Raw genomic sequence first — 18,642 nt, forward strand, 5'->3', positions numbered from 1 at the left:
CATGCGAGGGAACAAAAACTAGCCAGTACCTCACGTGAGGGAACCCCACATGCAGTATCTCATGTGGGGGAACAAAAAGCTAACAGACAAAAGATAACATCAGCCATTGAAGGCAAATTTTCTCAACATCTTCCATACAGATACTTTGTAGGATTAATTTAGGTTTGTCTAGAGGTTTTTCATAATTAGATTAAGGTTATTTATGGATTTGCAGGAAGAAGCCAACAGATGGTGTGCCCTTCTCAGTGCATCATTTCAACATGATGTTGATGTCTTATTATTAGTGATTTTATCCTTGATCACTATATTTCTCTGCTGCAAAATTACTATTTTTCCCTTTGTAATTAATATTTGCAGGGAGATACTTTGAGGCTTTGCAAATATTCTTTTTCTCCTTACATCTTTGCTCACTGATTTTAGTAGTACATAGTCATCAGTAGATTTTGCCTTCAGTGATTGTTGTTAGGTTGTCCTGGTGGTGATTTTCTATTTCTTTCATTCTTTCTACATTTATTAATTGGTATTCTTCTATAGGGAAAATTTGTCTCTTCTCCTTTATTTACTTATTAATTCAATTATCTATTTCAGTCTGAACTCATGGATAATTTATTCTCTGGGTTATAATCCCATAGTATCATTATTTACTTTTGTTACTCAACTTGTTCTAGTTTTGCCCATTAGGAATTCTTTCAAGTTTTCCTGGTATGAGAAGATAGTCCAGGCTCATCTTATGTTTTCCCCGTTTCAGCTCTGAAATCACATGCTTCTCCAAAGAGCCTGATTTTTTTTATGTAAGAATGGCACTTAGAAGCCAAAATCTGCTAATATGCTAATTGCTACTGGGGTATCACTTCTTCTAGGCCCTCTTAGTGAACATAGCTAGGAAAGCTATGTATGTATACAAACCCGTGTATACATAAACATCTATATTTATTTCTATATCTATCTGAAAGGGGTTCCTGGACGCATTTCCCACATGGGGGGTTACGGGTGGCTTCCCCACACCAACAATCAGTTGAATTCAACTCAATTCTGACACTGTCTATGTGCCCAGAGATAGCATCACATTCCACAGGTAAAGGGCCCAGTCCCACAAGACTGCCCTGCACTTCAGACGCCAGTTACAAGCCCTGACCAACTGGCTATAAATCAGAGGTTCCCACACACCCCTCCTTGGGTTCAATTAATTTGCTATGAAGGTTCACAATTCAGAAAACCCATTTACGTACTGGATTACCAATTTATTACAGAGAATATATTAAAAGATACGAATCAACATCCAAATGAAGAGATACATAGGCTGAAGTCTCAAACAAAGGAGCTTCTATTCTCATGGAGCTTTGGAGCCCAGCATGATGGCACATGGAAGCTTTCTGGTTCCCCAACTTGGAAGCTCTCCAATAAAGATGACAACGAGCTGTCCCTTTGGGTTTCATGGAGGCTTCATTACATAGTCATGATTCACTAAGTCATTGGCCATTGGCAGTTGATTTGATGTCAAACTGTTCTCCTCTCTCTCCCCAGAAATCACAGGGTGGGACTGAAAGTTCCAGTTCTCTAACCACCCATTTGGCTATATTGGCAAACAGTCCCTCTCCCCTTAGGTTGGGATCCAAAAGTCACCCCTTTAACGAGAAACAGCATTGTTGCTCTCATCACTTAGGAAATTCTAAGGGGTTTGAGAGCTATGAGCTAGGAACTGTGGATGAAGACCAAATACATCTGAGAAATATATTTTGGTCATCTGAATAACCAAAGGTATATATTTCTTACATATCACACTGTCTCTATTTTTAAATGACCAACAGCAAAAACCATGACATTATACTAGTACTTCTGAGTTTATCCAGTAGACCTGCTTATTTTTAATTTCTTTTTCTGATAATGAGAAACCTGGCTCTCATTAACTACAATATATTTACCATAAATATTGTTCCATACTCTCACTTTTTGATAACAATTTTTATCTGATTCAGAAAAATTATAAGTTACATATTGCGTTATATAAAATTGTTCTTAAGTATTCATGAATAAGAGAGCAACTCTGTTATAATGTATGTAGAATTCTATGTACTCTAAAGGCACCTTTAAGAAATGAATTTTACAAAGGATTTGAAAATCCAAGAGTGGTATTTCTGACTTGATCTTTAGCTTAGTTGTGGATTTATCATTTTATATATTTTGGTTTTATGACAACAAAGTTATATTCTTAAATAAGTTTAGGCATTTGGTGGATTTGCTTTGAATTTTTTTTTTTTTTAATAGGTCTTAACTTGCAGAGTCAGTTTAATCTGGAAAATGTCACTGTTTTCAATACCAATGAGCAGGAAAGCACCTTGGGTCAGAAGGTAAGGCTGATATGAGATCTAACGGAACATGTTTATAAGTTTGTTACTGAGATAACTCATGAATGAGTCTTCTAAGTTTAAAAAAATTTTTTTTAATTTTTAAGCCTTTATTTCCAATATATAGAAATAATGTGTATTTTGTGTTAAAAATGCAAACAAAATTGAAATATTTAAAATAGAAAGTACAGCTACCCCATAATCCAAAGCCCCAAAGATAACCACTGTTAACATTCTCTGTCTAGCCTTACAGAACTTTTTGTATAATGTAGTTTTATTCCAAAAATGAGGACATACATATTGTTCTGCAATTCACTTTCTTCTTTTAGCAGTACAAAATGGTACATTTTTGCATCAGATGTTTAGATATGTCTCAGATTCATGGCTCATGATAATGCTTTGGATACATCACAGTCCACTGTCAGTGGCTATTTAGATAATCTTTAACAGTGAAAAATTGTTCGCAGCATTATAGTGAATAGTATTGTGTATATCATTGCTATATTATGCAGGTATTTCCATTGTGATAAGTGAAATTTCTATGTCAAAGTATATGCATATATCAGATTTTGATAGCTGTTGCCCAGTTACTTCTCAAAAAGGCTGTACCCATTTATACTACCACCAGTGGCACAGAGAGAATGCTTACCACTTTCCCACAGCCTCACGCCAAACATGGGAATTACCAACTTTTAACAATCTTTGCTTAATTAATACTTTGCTTAATGAAAAGTTAATTAATCTTTTTCATTAATCTTTGCTTCATGAAAAGTAAGTCATCTATACTTTAACTTCCTTGGTTTTTAATGAAGTCAGGAAACTTACTGTATGTTTATTGGGATTTATTTTTCTTTGCTGATTTGAAGCATTGAGGAAGAGAATTGTCTCTTCATGCCATTTGCCCAATTCACTGTTGAATTGTCTTTTTCTTACTGATGTGTAGAAGCTCATATGGAATGTTATTAATTTATTATCTACCATATGTTGATATATTTTTTTCTCAGTTTATACTTTTTCCTGTAACTGTATTTATGTGTGAAACTTAAATTTGCATATAATATTAACATTTGTTGGTCTTTTGTTTTATTGTGTCTGGCCTATTGTGTGATGCTAAGGCTTCCATTCTACAAGATTATATCAGTCCCTTTGTTTTTTTCTCGTACATTTATGATTTTATTTTTTCTTTTAACTCTTTAAACCCAGCAGCAACACTGGAGTTTGGACTAAATTTAGTTATAATCTCATTTTTTCCAAACAGCATGCCAGCTATCTCAGAACCATTTGTTAAATAATCCATTATTTGTCCACTGATTTTGAAAAGGACATCAGCTATAATCAACTTTATTTTCAAAGATTATGATATATCTAGAAGACAATCCTGAGTTGGTAAATTTCTGGACATTCAGCATCTATTCTTCAATTAGGAGCAAGTTATAAAGTTTAAAAGATTAATTAGACATAACTAATATCTCACTATAGCTTAATCAGACTAATTTATTTCTTAAAGTGTAATCATTGTCAATTTGGAAATGATACTGACTTTGCTTAAGATTTTTCAGAATCTTATCTTTCACCTTTATGTATTGTTTAGGTACTTCTTAGACTATTCCATGTAAACTTATTTTGATCTTTTTCAATATAGAGCTGGACACCCAGCATATCCTATCATGTTCTCAGATAACAAGTGTTCTATGTGGGGGTTGGGAGGATTTCCATGGTCAAATTAAAGGTCGGGATAAAAACTACTTAAATTCACTTTAAGAGTTATTTCCTGCAGTTTTTAGAGTCCTTAATACACTAATGATTTTCTCAGTTCTCTAAAAGGTCATTGTATATGAGGTATGATCAAAAACTACGGTGAGTGTTTAAATTTTAAAAATTATTACAGTAAAAGACACATTGCCATTAATTCCTCTCAAAATACTTGCCCTTTCTTCGAACATACTTATCCCATTGTTCTTGCCACTTTCTGAAGCAGTTCTGGAAGTCCTCTTTCATGAGTGTCTTTGCTTCATCCACCATCATGACAGTGCTTCGTGTCACATACTGCTGCTAGTGTGGCAATTTCTGTCAAATAAAAACATTACGGTGTGTCCTCATCCACCTATTCACTGGATCTGACACTATGCGACTTCTGGCTCTTCCCCAAAGTCAAAATGACCATGAAAGGAAAACATTTTGAATTGATTTGGGACATCAAGGCAGCCACAATGGTGCAACTAAAGACACTCACGAAAGAAGACTTCCAGAACTGCTTCAGAAACTGGCAAGAACGAGGATAAGTGTGTTCAAAGCGAGGGGGAATATTTTGTGGGGGATTAATGGCAATGTGTCTTTTACTGTAATAATTTTTTTTTTTAATTTAAACATTCACTGTATTTTTGGTCACACCTCATATATTTCCAAAACGTATTTTTCCATAGATCCTTTATTCCCAGAGCGAATCTATGTTTGGAGAAATACTGGCTTAAAACTTTTCACATTGTCTTCATTGACTATCTTATATCATTGTCATACTGCCCTTGAGTTCTCAGATCCCTGTCACATAGAATTCCCATTGCTTTAAACTGTAGGTCTAGAGAGTTACTGTGACTAGACATCTTCACTAATGGTTGTCCAGCAGTGTGTGTGACATTATTTTAGCATTTACCTTCTACCTAACAACTTCACAACAGACTGTACATTTTTTTTTTAATTTAGCACACTGAAGATAGAGAAGAAGGAATGGATGTGGAAGAAGGTGAAATGGGAGATGATGAAGCTCCAACAACTTGGTGAGTTTTTAGTAGTTCAGATTTCTTGATTTACAAAGATAATACCTTAATGACTTACTGAGTACTAGAGTGAGAAGGTAGACAAAGAGGTAGGAAATCATTCTTATGTATTTTTTTATTTGTAACTTTCATTTATATTACTTAAAATTGTAAATCCTAAATCACTAATGGGCTATATCAGTTGGTTTCTAAATTGTGTGTGGACAGTTCGTTGTTTAAACAGTCTGCTTTATATATATTCATAACATTTGAAAAACCAGCTACAAGCAGCCTGGGCACTCCTCCCCTTCTCCCTTCCAAGTAGCTTTGTGGGCTCAATGCCTCTGGGTATTGAACTGACTATTTAATGAGGCAGGAGGGACAAGAAATTTTTCTTTTCTCCCCTGTGTCCCCTCCTATCACTATTTCTCATCTCATCCTCTATAATCCAATGCTTTCTTTCCAAATAATTTCTTCTTAATGCTGGTTAAAAGCAGTGAGTAAGAGAAAGTGAAGGTATGAAGAAACACTTTCACTAGCATTCTTCCAGGTGTCTGAGGTGACAAAAGTTATCATCATCAGTTACAATTGAAAGAATTTCCAAAAGATCAAGAAGAGGTTCCTGTGTCTGCACAGGGAGATGTAGTCCTATCATCCCAAATCTCAATAATTCAAATATATATCCCCAAAGAAACATTGAAAGTAGTGTGGCTCCAGGCTTAATTCCAATATTTCCTAGTCATATAATCTTGAGCAAACTACTTAACCTCTATGCAACACAGTTGCAGAGCCTTTAAATGCAGTGGTGCCACCTACGTGCTTCAGTTATTGAGAGGATTAAATGAGATGCTAATTGGAAGTGGTCTATGAAGGCACTTGGTTGTTATCCTCATTATGACTGTAGCTGTTAATGTTGTGTAGAGTGATACACGTAAAGCACTTAGAACACTGTCTATTCAGTATCTAGTAGCTATTATAATTTTTTGGTTTTTTGTTGTTTAGAGACTTATTTGTTATGTGTATGTGGATAGAGTAGGCTTTTAGGGTCTGACCTGCAAAAGGGTGTTGGGCCAAGGTATTAGGCTCGAAAATAACAGGTCACCTGAGATGTAAACAGAGGACCAAAGACAAACTCTGACCAATGCTATTTTTTCTAGTTAGACCCTGCCTAAGTCTGTGTAGACAGTTCAGCTCCCTTGGTGATGTTCATAAACTAGCTGCAGGAAAATCACTTGAACAGGACTCAACACTCAGCTGCCTCTCAATCTGTCACAATTACTGTTTTTTGAATAGAGGAAGAAATTGTATGAGGAATTGCTTTGTGACCAGCTATATCACCAGACTTTCTTAGACAGCAGTTTATAAAGAACACATGACTCATGTATCTATAATATGAAGTCCATTTCAGATTTGGCTGAAATACACCAGTAAAAATTTTTATATTAAAATAATTTTCAATGTGTAAAATCCTATAAAATCATCAACTTAACATTTAAAAAATACAGTAGTCCTCCGCTTTATCTGTGGGGAATGTGTTCTAAGACATTCCCAGTGGATGCCTAAAATTGCATATAGTACCAAACCCTATATATGCTCTTTTTCCTTACTCACATATACCTGTGATAAAATTTAATTTATAAGTAAGGCACAGTAAGAGATTAACAACAATAACCAATAATAAAAGAACAATTATAACTGTACTGAAATAAAAGTTATGTAAATGTGGTCTGTTTCTCTCTGAAAATGTCTTATTGTACTATCTTGATCCTTCTTGTGGTGATGTGAGGTGATACAACAGCTGCATGATGAGATGAAGTGAGGTGAATGACATGGGCATTGTGACATAGCTAGGCTACTATTGACCTTCTGACAATAAGGGTTAGTTGAACACCAGCACTGCTATTCAGCAACAGTCAATCTGATAACCAAGATGGTTACTAAGTGACTAATGAGCGGGTAGTATATACAGCACGGATATACTAGACAAAGGGGTGGCTCTTGTGCTGGGCAGGATGGAGCGCGATGGCGCGAGATTTCATCACACTACTCCAAACAGTTCACAATTTAAAACTTGTTTATTTCTGGAATTTTCCATTTAGTATTTTTGGACCATGGTTGATTATGGGTAACTGAAACCATGGAAAGGGAAGCCACAAATAAGGAGAGACTACTGTATGTTTTTATAGAACATCTTGGTTAAAATAGTTGCAAAACATCCTATTTTAGATAGTGACTCTGTAATTTGTAATATAATAAGTAGTTACATTTACTTTGTGTGGATAAATACAAAATCCAAAAGTATCTGGAATGGTGAAGGTGGAAGGCAAATTGCAGAGGTTGAAACATGAAAGGAAGGTAAGGAAGTCGTGAACATTGAATGTAAACAAATCTTTCAAGAAGTTTAGCCATGAAAGAAAAGAGAGGGGGGGCAGAATCTGGTGGAGAGAGATAGAACCATCGAGAGAGGATTTTTTAAAAAAACATTAGTCCTCAACTGTAAAAATTTCCTAGTAGTAATTAATATATATATTCTGTGAGGTACTTCAAACACATACCAGGGCAACTACTCGTAAAGATAAGAGGAGAGAGATCAGAAACCTTTACAGGTAGATTATAATTAGCAACTTAGAATAGATTGTTATTGGTATTAAACATTAAATTAGCTATGAGCTTCCCGGCAACTGAGACAAAAAGGGACATATAATGGTTATATAATTCTCATTCTCTAATTAGAGGTAACTTCCCAGTTTTCTTACGAGACAAACTTCCCTGGTACTTCAAGAGATATTTATCCTTATATGTGGTAACTGAGTAATGTGTGTTTGTGCGTGTGTGTGTGTGTGTGTGTGTGTGAGAGAGAGAGAGAGAGAGATTTGTATGCATATTAGTATATACTCAAAACAGTTTTGTTTCCAAACCATTCTTAAGTATACAGAACTATACAAATACTGGTTATTGTATTATTTCATGAGTACAAATAATTTGTTTTGTATATGGCTGTTTCTTGTTCTATTTTACTTTCACATTTTAGGAAATTTATTTTCTGCGGCTTTTTTATTTATTTTTTTAATCCAGAGAAACCCAGACCAATAATCCTACTGTTGTAGATTAGATACTGAAGTTGCTTTGATTATAGAATAGTTGATGTTCAGATAATTGTTTTTCCTGTTCTCAGGGTTGTTACTAGGGAAGAGTTTAAAAAGCAAAAGTTAACATGTCTTTCAAGTATTGTTGGTTCTTGATAAAACTTTTTCAGGAGCTAGATTTTTGTCAATTAAAAATTGTCAGTATTCTTCATTATTGTTTTGAAGCAAAATCCACTTGAGGTACTGGCAGTTACTGCAGCAAATTTTGCATTCTTTTATCAAAATTAGCTAAGCTTGCTAAATTATTTACCTGACTTTACAGGTAATGTAAGCCATTGTAAGCATAATTATAAGCCTATTTTGTAAAATAAAATGCATGAGCTTTGTGACTGCTATTTCCTTGTAGACCAAGGGCTTTTTCAATTATTTCCAAGTTCACAGCTCTGTTCCAGGCAGTTGTCAGAAGTGTGAATGTAAGATAAGTGATGTGTTACTATGTGTGTAGATGTTTGTATGTTTTTCTTGAATTGATACACCAATTGATATAAATGTAAACTAAAAAAATTATTCTTTAAGTGGATATTTCATGACATTGACTTGAAGTTTATCCCCTTAACCATATGAATTAAACTCCTGTGGTGAGATTCTTTATCAATGTGCCTCCATATGTTTTGCTAAATACTTTTCCTTTGTTCTTTCCTAGATCACTAATATACCTTTTCAGACTTCTGGTAGAAAACTGAATTTTACACTAATAAAATTATTTCATACGTTTTTAACTCTTATAAAGAAACTAAGGCATCTTTCAGTCTTTTAAACATTCATCTCCCCTCCAAAAACTTTTAAAAAGTACATGGTAAAAATTATGCTCACTTTATTTTAGAGTAATCATTTCAAAGCATGATAGTATTGTCCCTGATCTTCCCTAGGCATCAGGAAAAATCATTTTCAATATATCCATCCCAAAAATGAAGAGTGGGAGATTAACTTACTTCCTCTTATTGGCCAGAATGGAGATGACAGGACTCTTAAGATCATGGTGCTGTGTGGATCCCTAAACCTACCTCCCGTTTCCATATAAAATTTGTCTTACTTGGCACGTTTATATGGGCATGAAACTTAGAAAATATACTAACTGCAATGCATAGGTTCAACTTATTTTAAGGTTTATTTACAAAGAATGGAGTTAAGGTGGTACACAACTGTGTTTACAGACAAAATTAATGTTATAGCAGTGATGCTGAAAATTTTTGTGGCTATTTAAGAACATGAAATATTCGGTATCTCAAGATTTTTGATATGTGGTTAATACTAACAGACTTAATCGGTTGTTTTGAATGATGTAAAGGAATTTGTTAAAAACAATCTCATTGATTTAAAAAGTCTGAAATGTTTGTTTTAACATTAAAAATTAAAACATTTTATAGTACAGTGATTGTTCATTTGAAAGTTAAAAGAATGTATATTGACACTAGATTTGTAACAAAGTCCAATCAGAAGTAGTAATGCCATAACAAAGACACGAAAGAGAGGGCTTATTTTTGTAACACTAAGTGGTTATGTACCTGATGTGTTTGTCTCATACTGGGACTTCTTAACTTAGAGTGTTGGTTAGGATATAATGCCTATGGTTTTTAATGTAATTTGAAATTAACTTTAGCTTAAACAACATAGAAGTTGACTTCTTTCTAACATAAAAGTCTAGAAACAGTCAGTTCAGGGCTAATACAGAAGAACTCCTTAGGGAGATTGCCTAGGGACCCATGTTCCCTTTAACTTTTTGTTCCATCATCTTTTGGTGTTTGCTCTTTTCCCTGTAGTCCAGGATAGCTAATCATCACACCTGCATTCTAGCCAGCAGAAAGGAAAAAAGGAAAATAGTACACATGGCCCAAGTCATAGGTCACATATGACTTCTACTGTCATCTGATTGGCCAGAATTTAATCACATGGCCACACCTTGCTGCAAGAGAGGTTGGGAAACAGTCTTTGATTGTGAATAATCATGTATCCAGCCAAAATTCAGGGATTCCATCACTGTAGATAAACAGTGTCTATTAATTTCCCCTGAAATTATTTATAAACGTTTGTAAGTATTTATGAATGTGCACTTTTCTGGGGAAAGAGACCATAGCGTTCATCAACTTATTAAAAGCGTTTGTGACCCAAGAAAAGTTAAGAGCGGTTAGATATTTCTAGAGGAACTTAAATGATTTATTTAATATATCGTTTATTTTATTAGCTCCATTCCAATTGATTACAACCTGTATCGAAAATTCTGGTCACTTCAGGATTACTTCAGGAACCCTGTGCAATGCTATGAGAAGATTTCATGGAAAACTTTTCTCAAGGTGAGTTGCCAATCCCAGACTACCAAAAGCCCAATATTTTATAGCTAATGGCAGAGCCAAAACTTGAATCTTGTCCAGCATACTTTTTACTATAATTCTGCCTCTTACATTTTTATACTTGTTTCAATATATGGAAGCTACATCGTAAACTAAACAATTTTGTGGAGTTTTTAAATGACTTGAGGATTTAAAAGTTAGTAATTACAACCTTAGTTTTGTTTTTATGTTTTTACATAGTGAGTATTGTTAACATGAATTAATTTTTTACAGAATACATCCTGTCTTTACTTTGCACAAAATTATTTCAGCTTTCCTTTTAGAAAAGGGGTCTATAATCTATGGGCTTGGACCAAATCTAGCAAACTGCCTGTTTTTGTAAGCAAAGTTATATTTGCACAAAACCACACCCATTCATTTACATATTATCTGTTGATGTTTTGTACTATAATAGCAGATTTGAGTACTTGCAACTAAGACCACGTGAGCCATATAACCTAAAATACTTTCTGACACTTTATAGAAAAAATTTGCTAAGCCCTTTTTATAAGAATTCTCTGTATTTTTTTTTATGACTACTTTAAGATCAGGTGTCCTTTTTCAAGGACAAAATCCAAGGTTAATAGGTAGCTCTTAAAAGTAAGAAATGTAAGCTCTGTGTTATTTTTTAAGTTTTCATATTATATGCAATGTCTTTTTTTAGCCACCATCCAAATCCAGATTAAGTGGTGACTGAGAAATCATCTGGAATTGCCCTTCAATTAGATAGGATTTGACATCATTGTTTTATTTTGTCGCAGTCTTTAGCACAAGAAATGCTTGAGAGTTTCCATAGCTGGTTAAACAGCTATGTCACTTGTATATTTCTGTACACTTGCAAAGCATTCCTTTCTGTTTGCCCCCACACAAACTGCATAAGAAATGCAGTTTCTTCGGGAGTAGAGAGTTTATTCCTACTCTTACAATACCATGAAATCTCATAGAAAATAGTTTTACTTTCATTTTGCTATCATAATTTTCTTGTTTAATGTGCCTTAAAATATACATATATCATTAACTGGGAATAAACTCTAGGTATTTTGATACAGAAAAGCACTCAACAAATTATTGGACAACAATGCCAAATAAAACTAATTGATATTTTTATTTTGCAGTATTCTGAAGAAGTTCTAGCTGTTTTTAAGAGTTATAAATTAGATGATACTCAGGCCTCAAGGAAAAAGATGGAAGAATTGAAAACAGGAGGGGAGCATGTATATTTTGCAAAATTTTTAACAAGTGAAAAGGTATAAATCTTTCTTTTTTATGAAGCATAATAAAAATTGGTCTTTTATTCTGTTTCATTGATACACTTTTTAAGTTAAGTTCAATAGAAAATGTTTCTTACCTTTGGTTAAAGCTGATAAACGTTAGTTTGAGAGTCCTATTTCTTCATGCACAAGTAAGACTAAAATGATACCAAAAGTGAAAGAGGTTGTTCTGCATTGTCTGTTTTATGAACTTATTTTAGAATAAATGCAGTTTAATTACTCTTGAAGTATATACAAGGTGTGATCAAACAATATAGTGAATGTTTAAATTAAAAGTATATTTTATAGTAAAAGACATATTGCCATTAATGCCCCTCAAAATACTCCCCCTTGCTTCAAACACACTTGTCATATCGTTTTTGCCCCTTTCTGAAGCAGTTCTGGAAGTCTTCTTTCATGACTGTCTTTAGTTGTGCTGTCGTGGCTGCCTCGATATCCTGAATCGATTCAAAATGTTTTCCTTTCATGGTCATTTTGACTTTGGGGAATATCCATAATTCACACCATGCCAGATCCAGTGAGGAAGGTGGATAAGGACACACTGTAATGTATTTATTTGACAGACATTGCCATACCAGAAGCGATGTGTGACATGGAGTATTGTCATGATGGAGGATGATTTATGGAACTCTTTAAAACACACCTTCTCTCAACCATAGCTCATACCCAACTGACTGCACAGAACAAGTTGAAACTTGTCATACACTGTTACTAAGGTTTGATGCACCACTTTCCATATTGAAAATCCCTGCCTTTCCATTGGATAGCCCTCGACAGCAGCATTTACCATATTTTTTTTATCACAACAGAAAGGCTTTGTGTCACACATTACTTCTGGTACAGTAATTTCTGTCAAATAAAAACATTACGGTGTTTCCTCATCCACCTTACTCACCGGATCTGGCACCATGTGAATTATGGCTCTTCCCCAAAGTCAAAATGACCATAAAAGGAAAACATTTTGAATCAATTCAGGACATCAAGGCAGCCATGACAGTGCAACTAATAAACTCATGAAAGAGGACTTCCAGAACTGCTTCAGAAAGTGGCAAGAACAATGGGATAAGTATGTTCCAAGGAAGGAGGAGTATTTTGAGGAGGATTAATGGCAATGTGCCTTTTACGGTAATAAATTTTTTTTTTAATTTAAACATTCACCATATTACTTGGTCACACCTTGTATATTTTGAACCTCAAGTTAGTATATAAGTTGCATTTATGAAAATATCTTGCAGTTAATTTGCCATTTAGGTAAAAATAAGGAATTTAAAAATTCCCTGTTTATCTTATTTATACAGTTTAATAAATAAATTTTCAAATATAATGCTAGGGGATTTTCTAAGTTTCTAGTCAACATGGCACAGGTGTCCGTCTGCTTGTTCTGTGACCAGATATGTGATATCCCTAATATACTCATGAAACAGCTGCTCCAAAAACAGTCATCATAAAACTTTTTCTAGATGTGGCCAGGTGTCCTGGTGGAAGCAAATGGAAAACTGCTAGACAGGAAATGGTATACGCAGAGAGAGAGAGGGGCAATAAACAAACATCCCAAAGCTAAAGCCTCTCATTCAAAACTTTGATAAGTTAAAATTCCAAAATCCCTAAAGAAACCCTAAGAAAGATCACCATCAGAATCAACTATTGGGATATACATGTATTTATTCCAGATACACAGCCTGACCAAGACTTTAAAATATCTATGTTTTGGATAATCAAAGAGATCATTGATAATAGAACATCCATTGAGAAATAAGAAATTGTGAAACTGAAACATTTCGGCAGAAATGAAATAGAGTTGACTATTACAACTAATTGGGAGTCTTGGAAATTAAAAATATGGTCACTGAAACCAAAGTACAGCACACAGAATTAAACTATAGATTGGACAGGATGTGAATGGAAGATAGTGAGGAGATACTCACCCAGAACATAGCACTAACAGATGTTTTGGTTAATGTGAAAGAGCAGTTAAGAGCCATGGAGGACAGATTGAAAATGTGAGGCATGTAATGTTTTTGCATCTTCAGTTCTTTGTTGCCTCATAAGCAATAACTTAATCTTAAATTTAGGTCTATATAAGAATCCTACTTGTATATTCCTTATATTTTTCCAGTGGATTCCAGTGTTTACTACTCAGTATCCAAGTGAAAATATTTATATTACCTATAGCATTAAAAGCATGCACCACTTTACAAGATTTACTGCTCCACTCAAAGAAGCCTTCCAGCATCTCGATGATACCTTGTGTGATGTTTTAATCCCAGGATTTCTGAAAAGGCCATCCCACCTAAATATATGCCAGTCTGATGGGACTTCTCAGTGCAAGCTAGCCTAAGTAACATCTAAAGCTTTACACTTATTTAGAGCATAATTCTATAGCCCATCATTTCAGTGGTGAGCAGGTTTAGAGAAGCACTCTTGTCATTACAAGGTTAGGTCTTTCATCATTCCCATCTGATGGGGTCATATGCTTGGTTATAAACGAAGCATATAACCCCATCAGATGGGAGTGTTGCCCAGCATTGTGTTTGCTTACATGAATGTGGTCAAAGTTTACTTTAGGAGTCAGGAGATGATACATGGCAAGGATAACACAACCTTTATAGTTAGAGACAGGCCAATCAGATGGCAACTACAGATAGGCACAGGTTCTACAAATAAAATAGAGTCTTTCTAAGTTATCATACCTTCTTTCTAATATGAAAGTTCCTCTAGAAAGAAAGTGGCATTGTAATTCAAGGGCCACTTTTTTTGTGTTGTCTAGGCTATGATTGCAAACACTGATTTCCAGGAATATCGGTTACTAAACATAATACTGAGACATCTGTATTTTATTTTTTAGTCACAAGAAGTTATTAAAAATTAATACATTATTTTTATCAGAAATTATTAGGCAAACTATAGATTATACAGCACTTTTATTCCAAGGAAAAGAAACATTCTAAACCAGCTCAGAAGCGTACTTCACTAAGGGCTCAAGAGTAATACAAATTTACATTTACACAAATGCTCTCAGCCTCCCATGTACTAGATTGTCATGGTACACTTGTCTTCCAGGGAAGCAGCGCTTTCCTTTTAAAGAGTTTTGCATCTTAAACTCTTGCCCTTCACTTGGCATGCATAGCTAAGCTTTATAATTCCATTGGTTTGCATTAAGAAGGGAGAAAAATAGGCCTAAGAAGCTTAAAACGTGGAAAGGAAAAAAACACAAGAGAAATTTAACAAATGGAATATAGAGCATGTAATAATTTGTATCCACAGAGGATATATACCTAAAATAACTATTCAAAAAGGTTAAAATATTAGGATGGAAAGAGACATACCAGGCAAATACCAAAAAAAAAGAAAGCTATATTAATACCAAATGAAATAGAATTTAAGGCAAAAAACGTAAGTAGGTAAAGGACACTACATATTAAAGAAACGAGCCACCAAGAAGATACCAATACTTAACAATATGTTTTCAAAATATATTAAGCAAAAACTTGTAAAATTATGAGAAGTTGGCAGATTCACAATTATAGTGGGATATTTTAAAGTGCCTTCATCGAAGACTGATGTATTGATTAAGCTAAAGATTAGTAAGTATATGGCATATTTGAACAATAAAAGTAATAAGCTTGATGTAGTATATATTTGGAAACCCATACAATAGAGGTAATACATTTCTTTTTTTAGTATACATGGAACATGTACAAAGTTTGACTTATGTACTGTGTCACAAAGGAAGCCTCAGCAAATTTGAAATATTCCATATCATGCAGAACACATTTTCTAGTCACAGTACAAATTACACCTATAAAAAGGATAGTTTAAAGAGAGGTAAATGTATGGAAACATGAAAAGTATTCCTCAGACGTTAAAGAGGAAATCATAATGGAAATTCTAAATTTGTTATAAAGGTATTTTATAACAAAATTGTAAATATATGTCAAGTGTGTGGGTTACAAATAAAGTGAGCGGCAAAGAGAAAATTACAGCTTTAAATGTATTAATGAAAAATATCAGAAAGAGTGACAAATTGAGAATTCAATCCAAGAAGCTACAAAATAAACCTCAAGAAAGTAGAAATAATAGTGATAGCACAAATTAATGAAATAGAACTAAGAAATTATAGATCACATCAGCTAAAAGTTGTTTCTTTAAAACGAAAAATTTTATAGAGCAGGCCTAACCAGGGAAAAAGTGGAAAAGTAACAGAAAAGATTAGCAATAAAAGTGAATGTACTTGAGAATACAGAAATATTTGAAATGTAGAAGAAAATATATTCTAAACAACTGCCAATTTTAAGTCTAACAAAATTGTAATTCTCTAGAATAATTACCACAGTGGGCTCACAAAGAAATAGAAAACCTGAATAAACAAATGACTATTAAAGAAGCAGTCAGTAATCAAAATGACACCTTGCAAATGATATACACCTTTAAAAAGGCCCAGAGTTTTTTTAGGCGTATATCAGCACTTCAAGGAATAGATGATTTTTATTGTAAATGAAAATTTTCAGAGACTAGAAAAAGAGGAAAAATAACCTAGGTCTTTGTATGAGATTAATGTAACATTTATTTATCAACTTCACTTATCAATAGAGATGAAAAAAATATTTTAAAAACTCAACAAATCAAATGTAGTTATTTTTTAAAATAGAGACTAAATAAGATCCTGTGAATGTAAGTATGGTTCAACTTCAGAAAGATTAATGTAATACCAAATTAACAGATTAAAGGTTTTTAAATGAAAACTGTATGCTCATCTCAGATGTCTCAGATACCAAGAAAATTATCCCAATAAAATCTAATGTTCATTACAAAAACAAAAATAGAAGGATTTTCTCTACCTTGATTAAAAAGATTGATAAAAACACTATAGCAAGCATCAGCATTGTTCATAATGATTAAACTTTCGAAGGTATTCACAATATATACCTAAAATAACAATTCAGAACAGTTGAAATTTTAGGATGGAAAGAGACAGACATATCAGGCAAATACCAAAAAAAATAAGGAATGGATCTCTATTAACCATATTTCTGTTCAAAACTCCAATGGAGAAGCTAGTCACTTCAATAAGAGAAAAATGAGTTACACATATTGGAGAGAAAATACTGAACTGTCTCTACTTGAAGGCACTATAATTGTCTACGGAGAAAATCCAAGAGAACCAACTATTAGAATTAAGGAGGCTTCAGCAAGATAACAAGAGAAACATCAGTAGTGTTCCTATGAGTAACCAATTACAAAACATTACTCAAAATTGCAATGAAAACTAATACCTAAGGGTAATCTTCATGGAGAAAATTACAGCGGTGAAGAGGTGTGACTACATTTATAAATAGGAAGACCCAGAGCCTCTTCTTCCCAAATATATCTATAATTTCAGTATATTTTGAATCAAATACAAATGGGTTTTTTGAGGGAACTTGAAAAGTTGATCTTAAAAGTTTTTATAGAAAAGCAAAAAGCCAAGAGCAACTAAGAAAAATTTGAAGAAGGTGGGAACAGTTGTTCTATCTGATATTAAGACCTATAAAGCTCTAGAAATTAAAACAGTAAGTAATTATCAGTACCGGGATAAAGAAGAAAACCATACTGGAACAATGAAAAGCCACACTATAGGAAAGTTTGATATACAGAAGAGGTTACATTACAAATTAGTGAGGAAAAGATGCATTATTCTTAATAAATGTTGCTTAGACAAGTCATCCATATGGAAAAAATAAAATTCCATCCATATTTTAGTATGTGCACAAGGCTCAATTCCAGGTTAATTAAAAGCCTCGTTAGAAAAGTAAAACTTGCAAACATTTAGAAGAAAAACTAAAATACGTACATTTAGAGTAGGAAAAGATTTCTTGAGCCACAAAACACAAATCATGAGAGCAAAAATCAATATATTTAATATTAAAATGTAAAAGTCTTGAATAGTAAAAGTTATCATAGACAAATAAAGACAAGCCACAAACTAGAAAACATTGACCCACCTACATAACTGAAAAAAATTAGCATTCTGAATATTCCATTGATCAAAAGACGACCCAATGGAAAATGGTATGAACAGATCATTTACAGGTGTAGAAACCTGAATGGCTAATAAGCTTATAAAAAATGCTAAATGTCTTTAGTAGCCAAAGAAATTAAACTGATGAGATAATCATTTCACACTTATTAAATTGACAAAAATAAAAAAACCTGACAATAAATGATATTGACAAAGGTGTGGTAAAAGGAAAACTTTCATGCACTGCTAGTAGTTGAAGTATAAATTCATACAACCACTTTGTAGAACAATTTTATAATAGCTAGTGAAGTTAAAACTTTTATTCCTAATGTCGCCCCTAGAGAATCACACAAGAGCACAAAGAAAATATATAAGAAGGTTCATTATTTGTAAGTTACGTGTTTGTAAATGTAAGTTTGGAAACAACCTAAATGTTCATGAGCAGGACTGGGTGGTAAAGTTATACAACAGAGTTCTATAAAGCACTGAAAATGAACCAACTAGAGCAGGGGGCAGCACATCTGGCTTACTTCCTTTATTTTTGTAAATGAATTTTATTGGAGTACAGCCGTGCTCATTCATTTATGTATAGAGGGTGCCAAAAAATTTATACAGATTTTAAGAAAGGAAAAAACTGTGGTAAAATTGTAATACTCAATATATACCGATAACAAAATGTATACAACTCGTGTATACATTTTTTTGGCATCCCCGGTATATTCTATGGCTGTTTTCTCACTGCAACAGCAGAGATAAGTACTTGTGACAGAGACCTTACAATCCACAAAGCCTAAAATAATTT

The 18,642-nt window shown here is 33.5% G+C and overlaps 1 protein-coding gene across 1 annotated transcript in view; it reads left to right on the forward strand.

Annotated features, from left to right (window-relative positions):
• The window catches only part of THOC1 (THO complex subunit 1), a 47,395-nt gene that overhangs the window by 12,053 nt on the left and 16,700 nt on the right, over window positions 1-18,642 (forward strand). Inside the window, exons 8-11 of the mRNA XM_033087704.1 lie at window positions 2,266-2,348; window positions 5,046-5,119; window positions 10,427-10,535; window positions 11,687-11,818. Coding sequence (XP_032943595.1) covers window positions 2,266-2,348; window positions 5,046-5,119; window positions 10,427-10,535; window positions 11,687-11,818 — 398 coding nt within the window. The remainder of the gene's footprint in view (window positions 1-2,265; window positions 2,349-5,045; window positions 5,120-10,426; window positions 10,536-11,686; window positions 11,819-18,642) is intronic.

Source organism: Rhinolophus ferrumequinum, chromosome 19, assembly GCF_004115265.2.
Source record: "Rhinolophus ferrumequinum isolate MPI-CBG mRhiFer1 chromosome 19, mRhiFer1_v1.p, whole genome shotgun sequence".
In the NCBI taxonomy this organism is placed as follows: Eukaryota; Metazoa; Chordata; class Mammalia; order Chiroptera; family Rhinolophidae; genus Rhinolophus; species Rhinolophus ferrumequinum.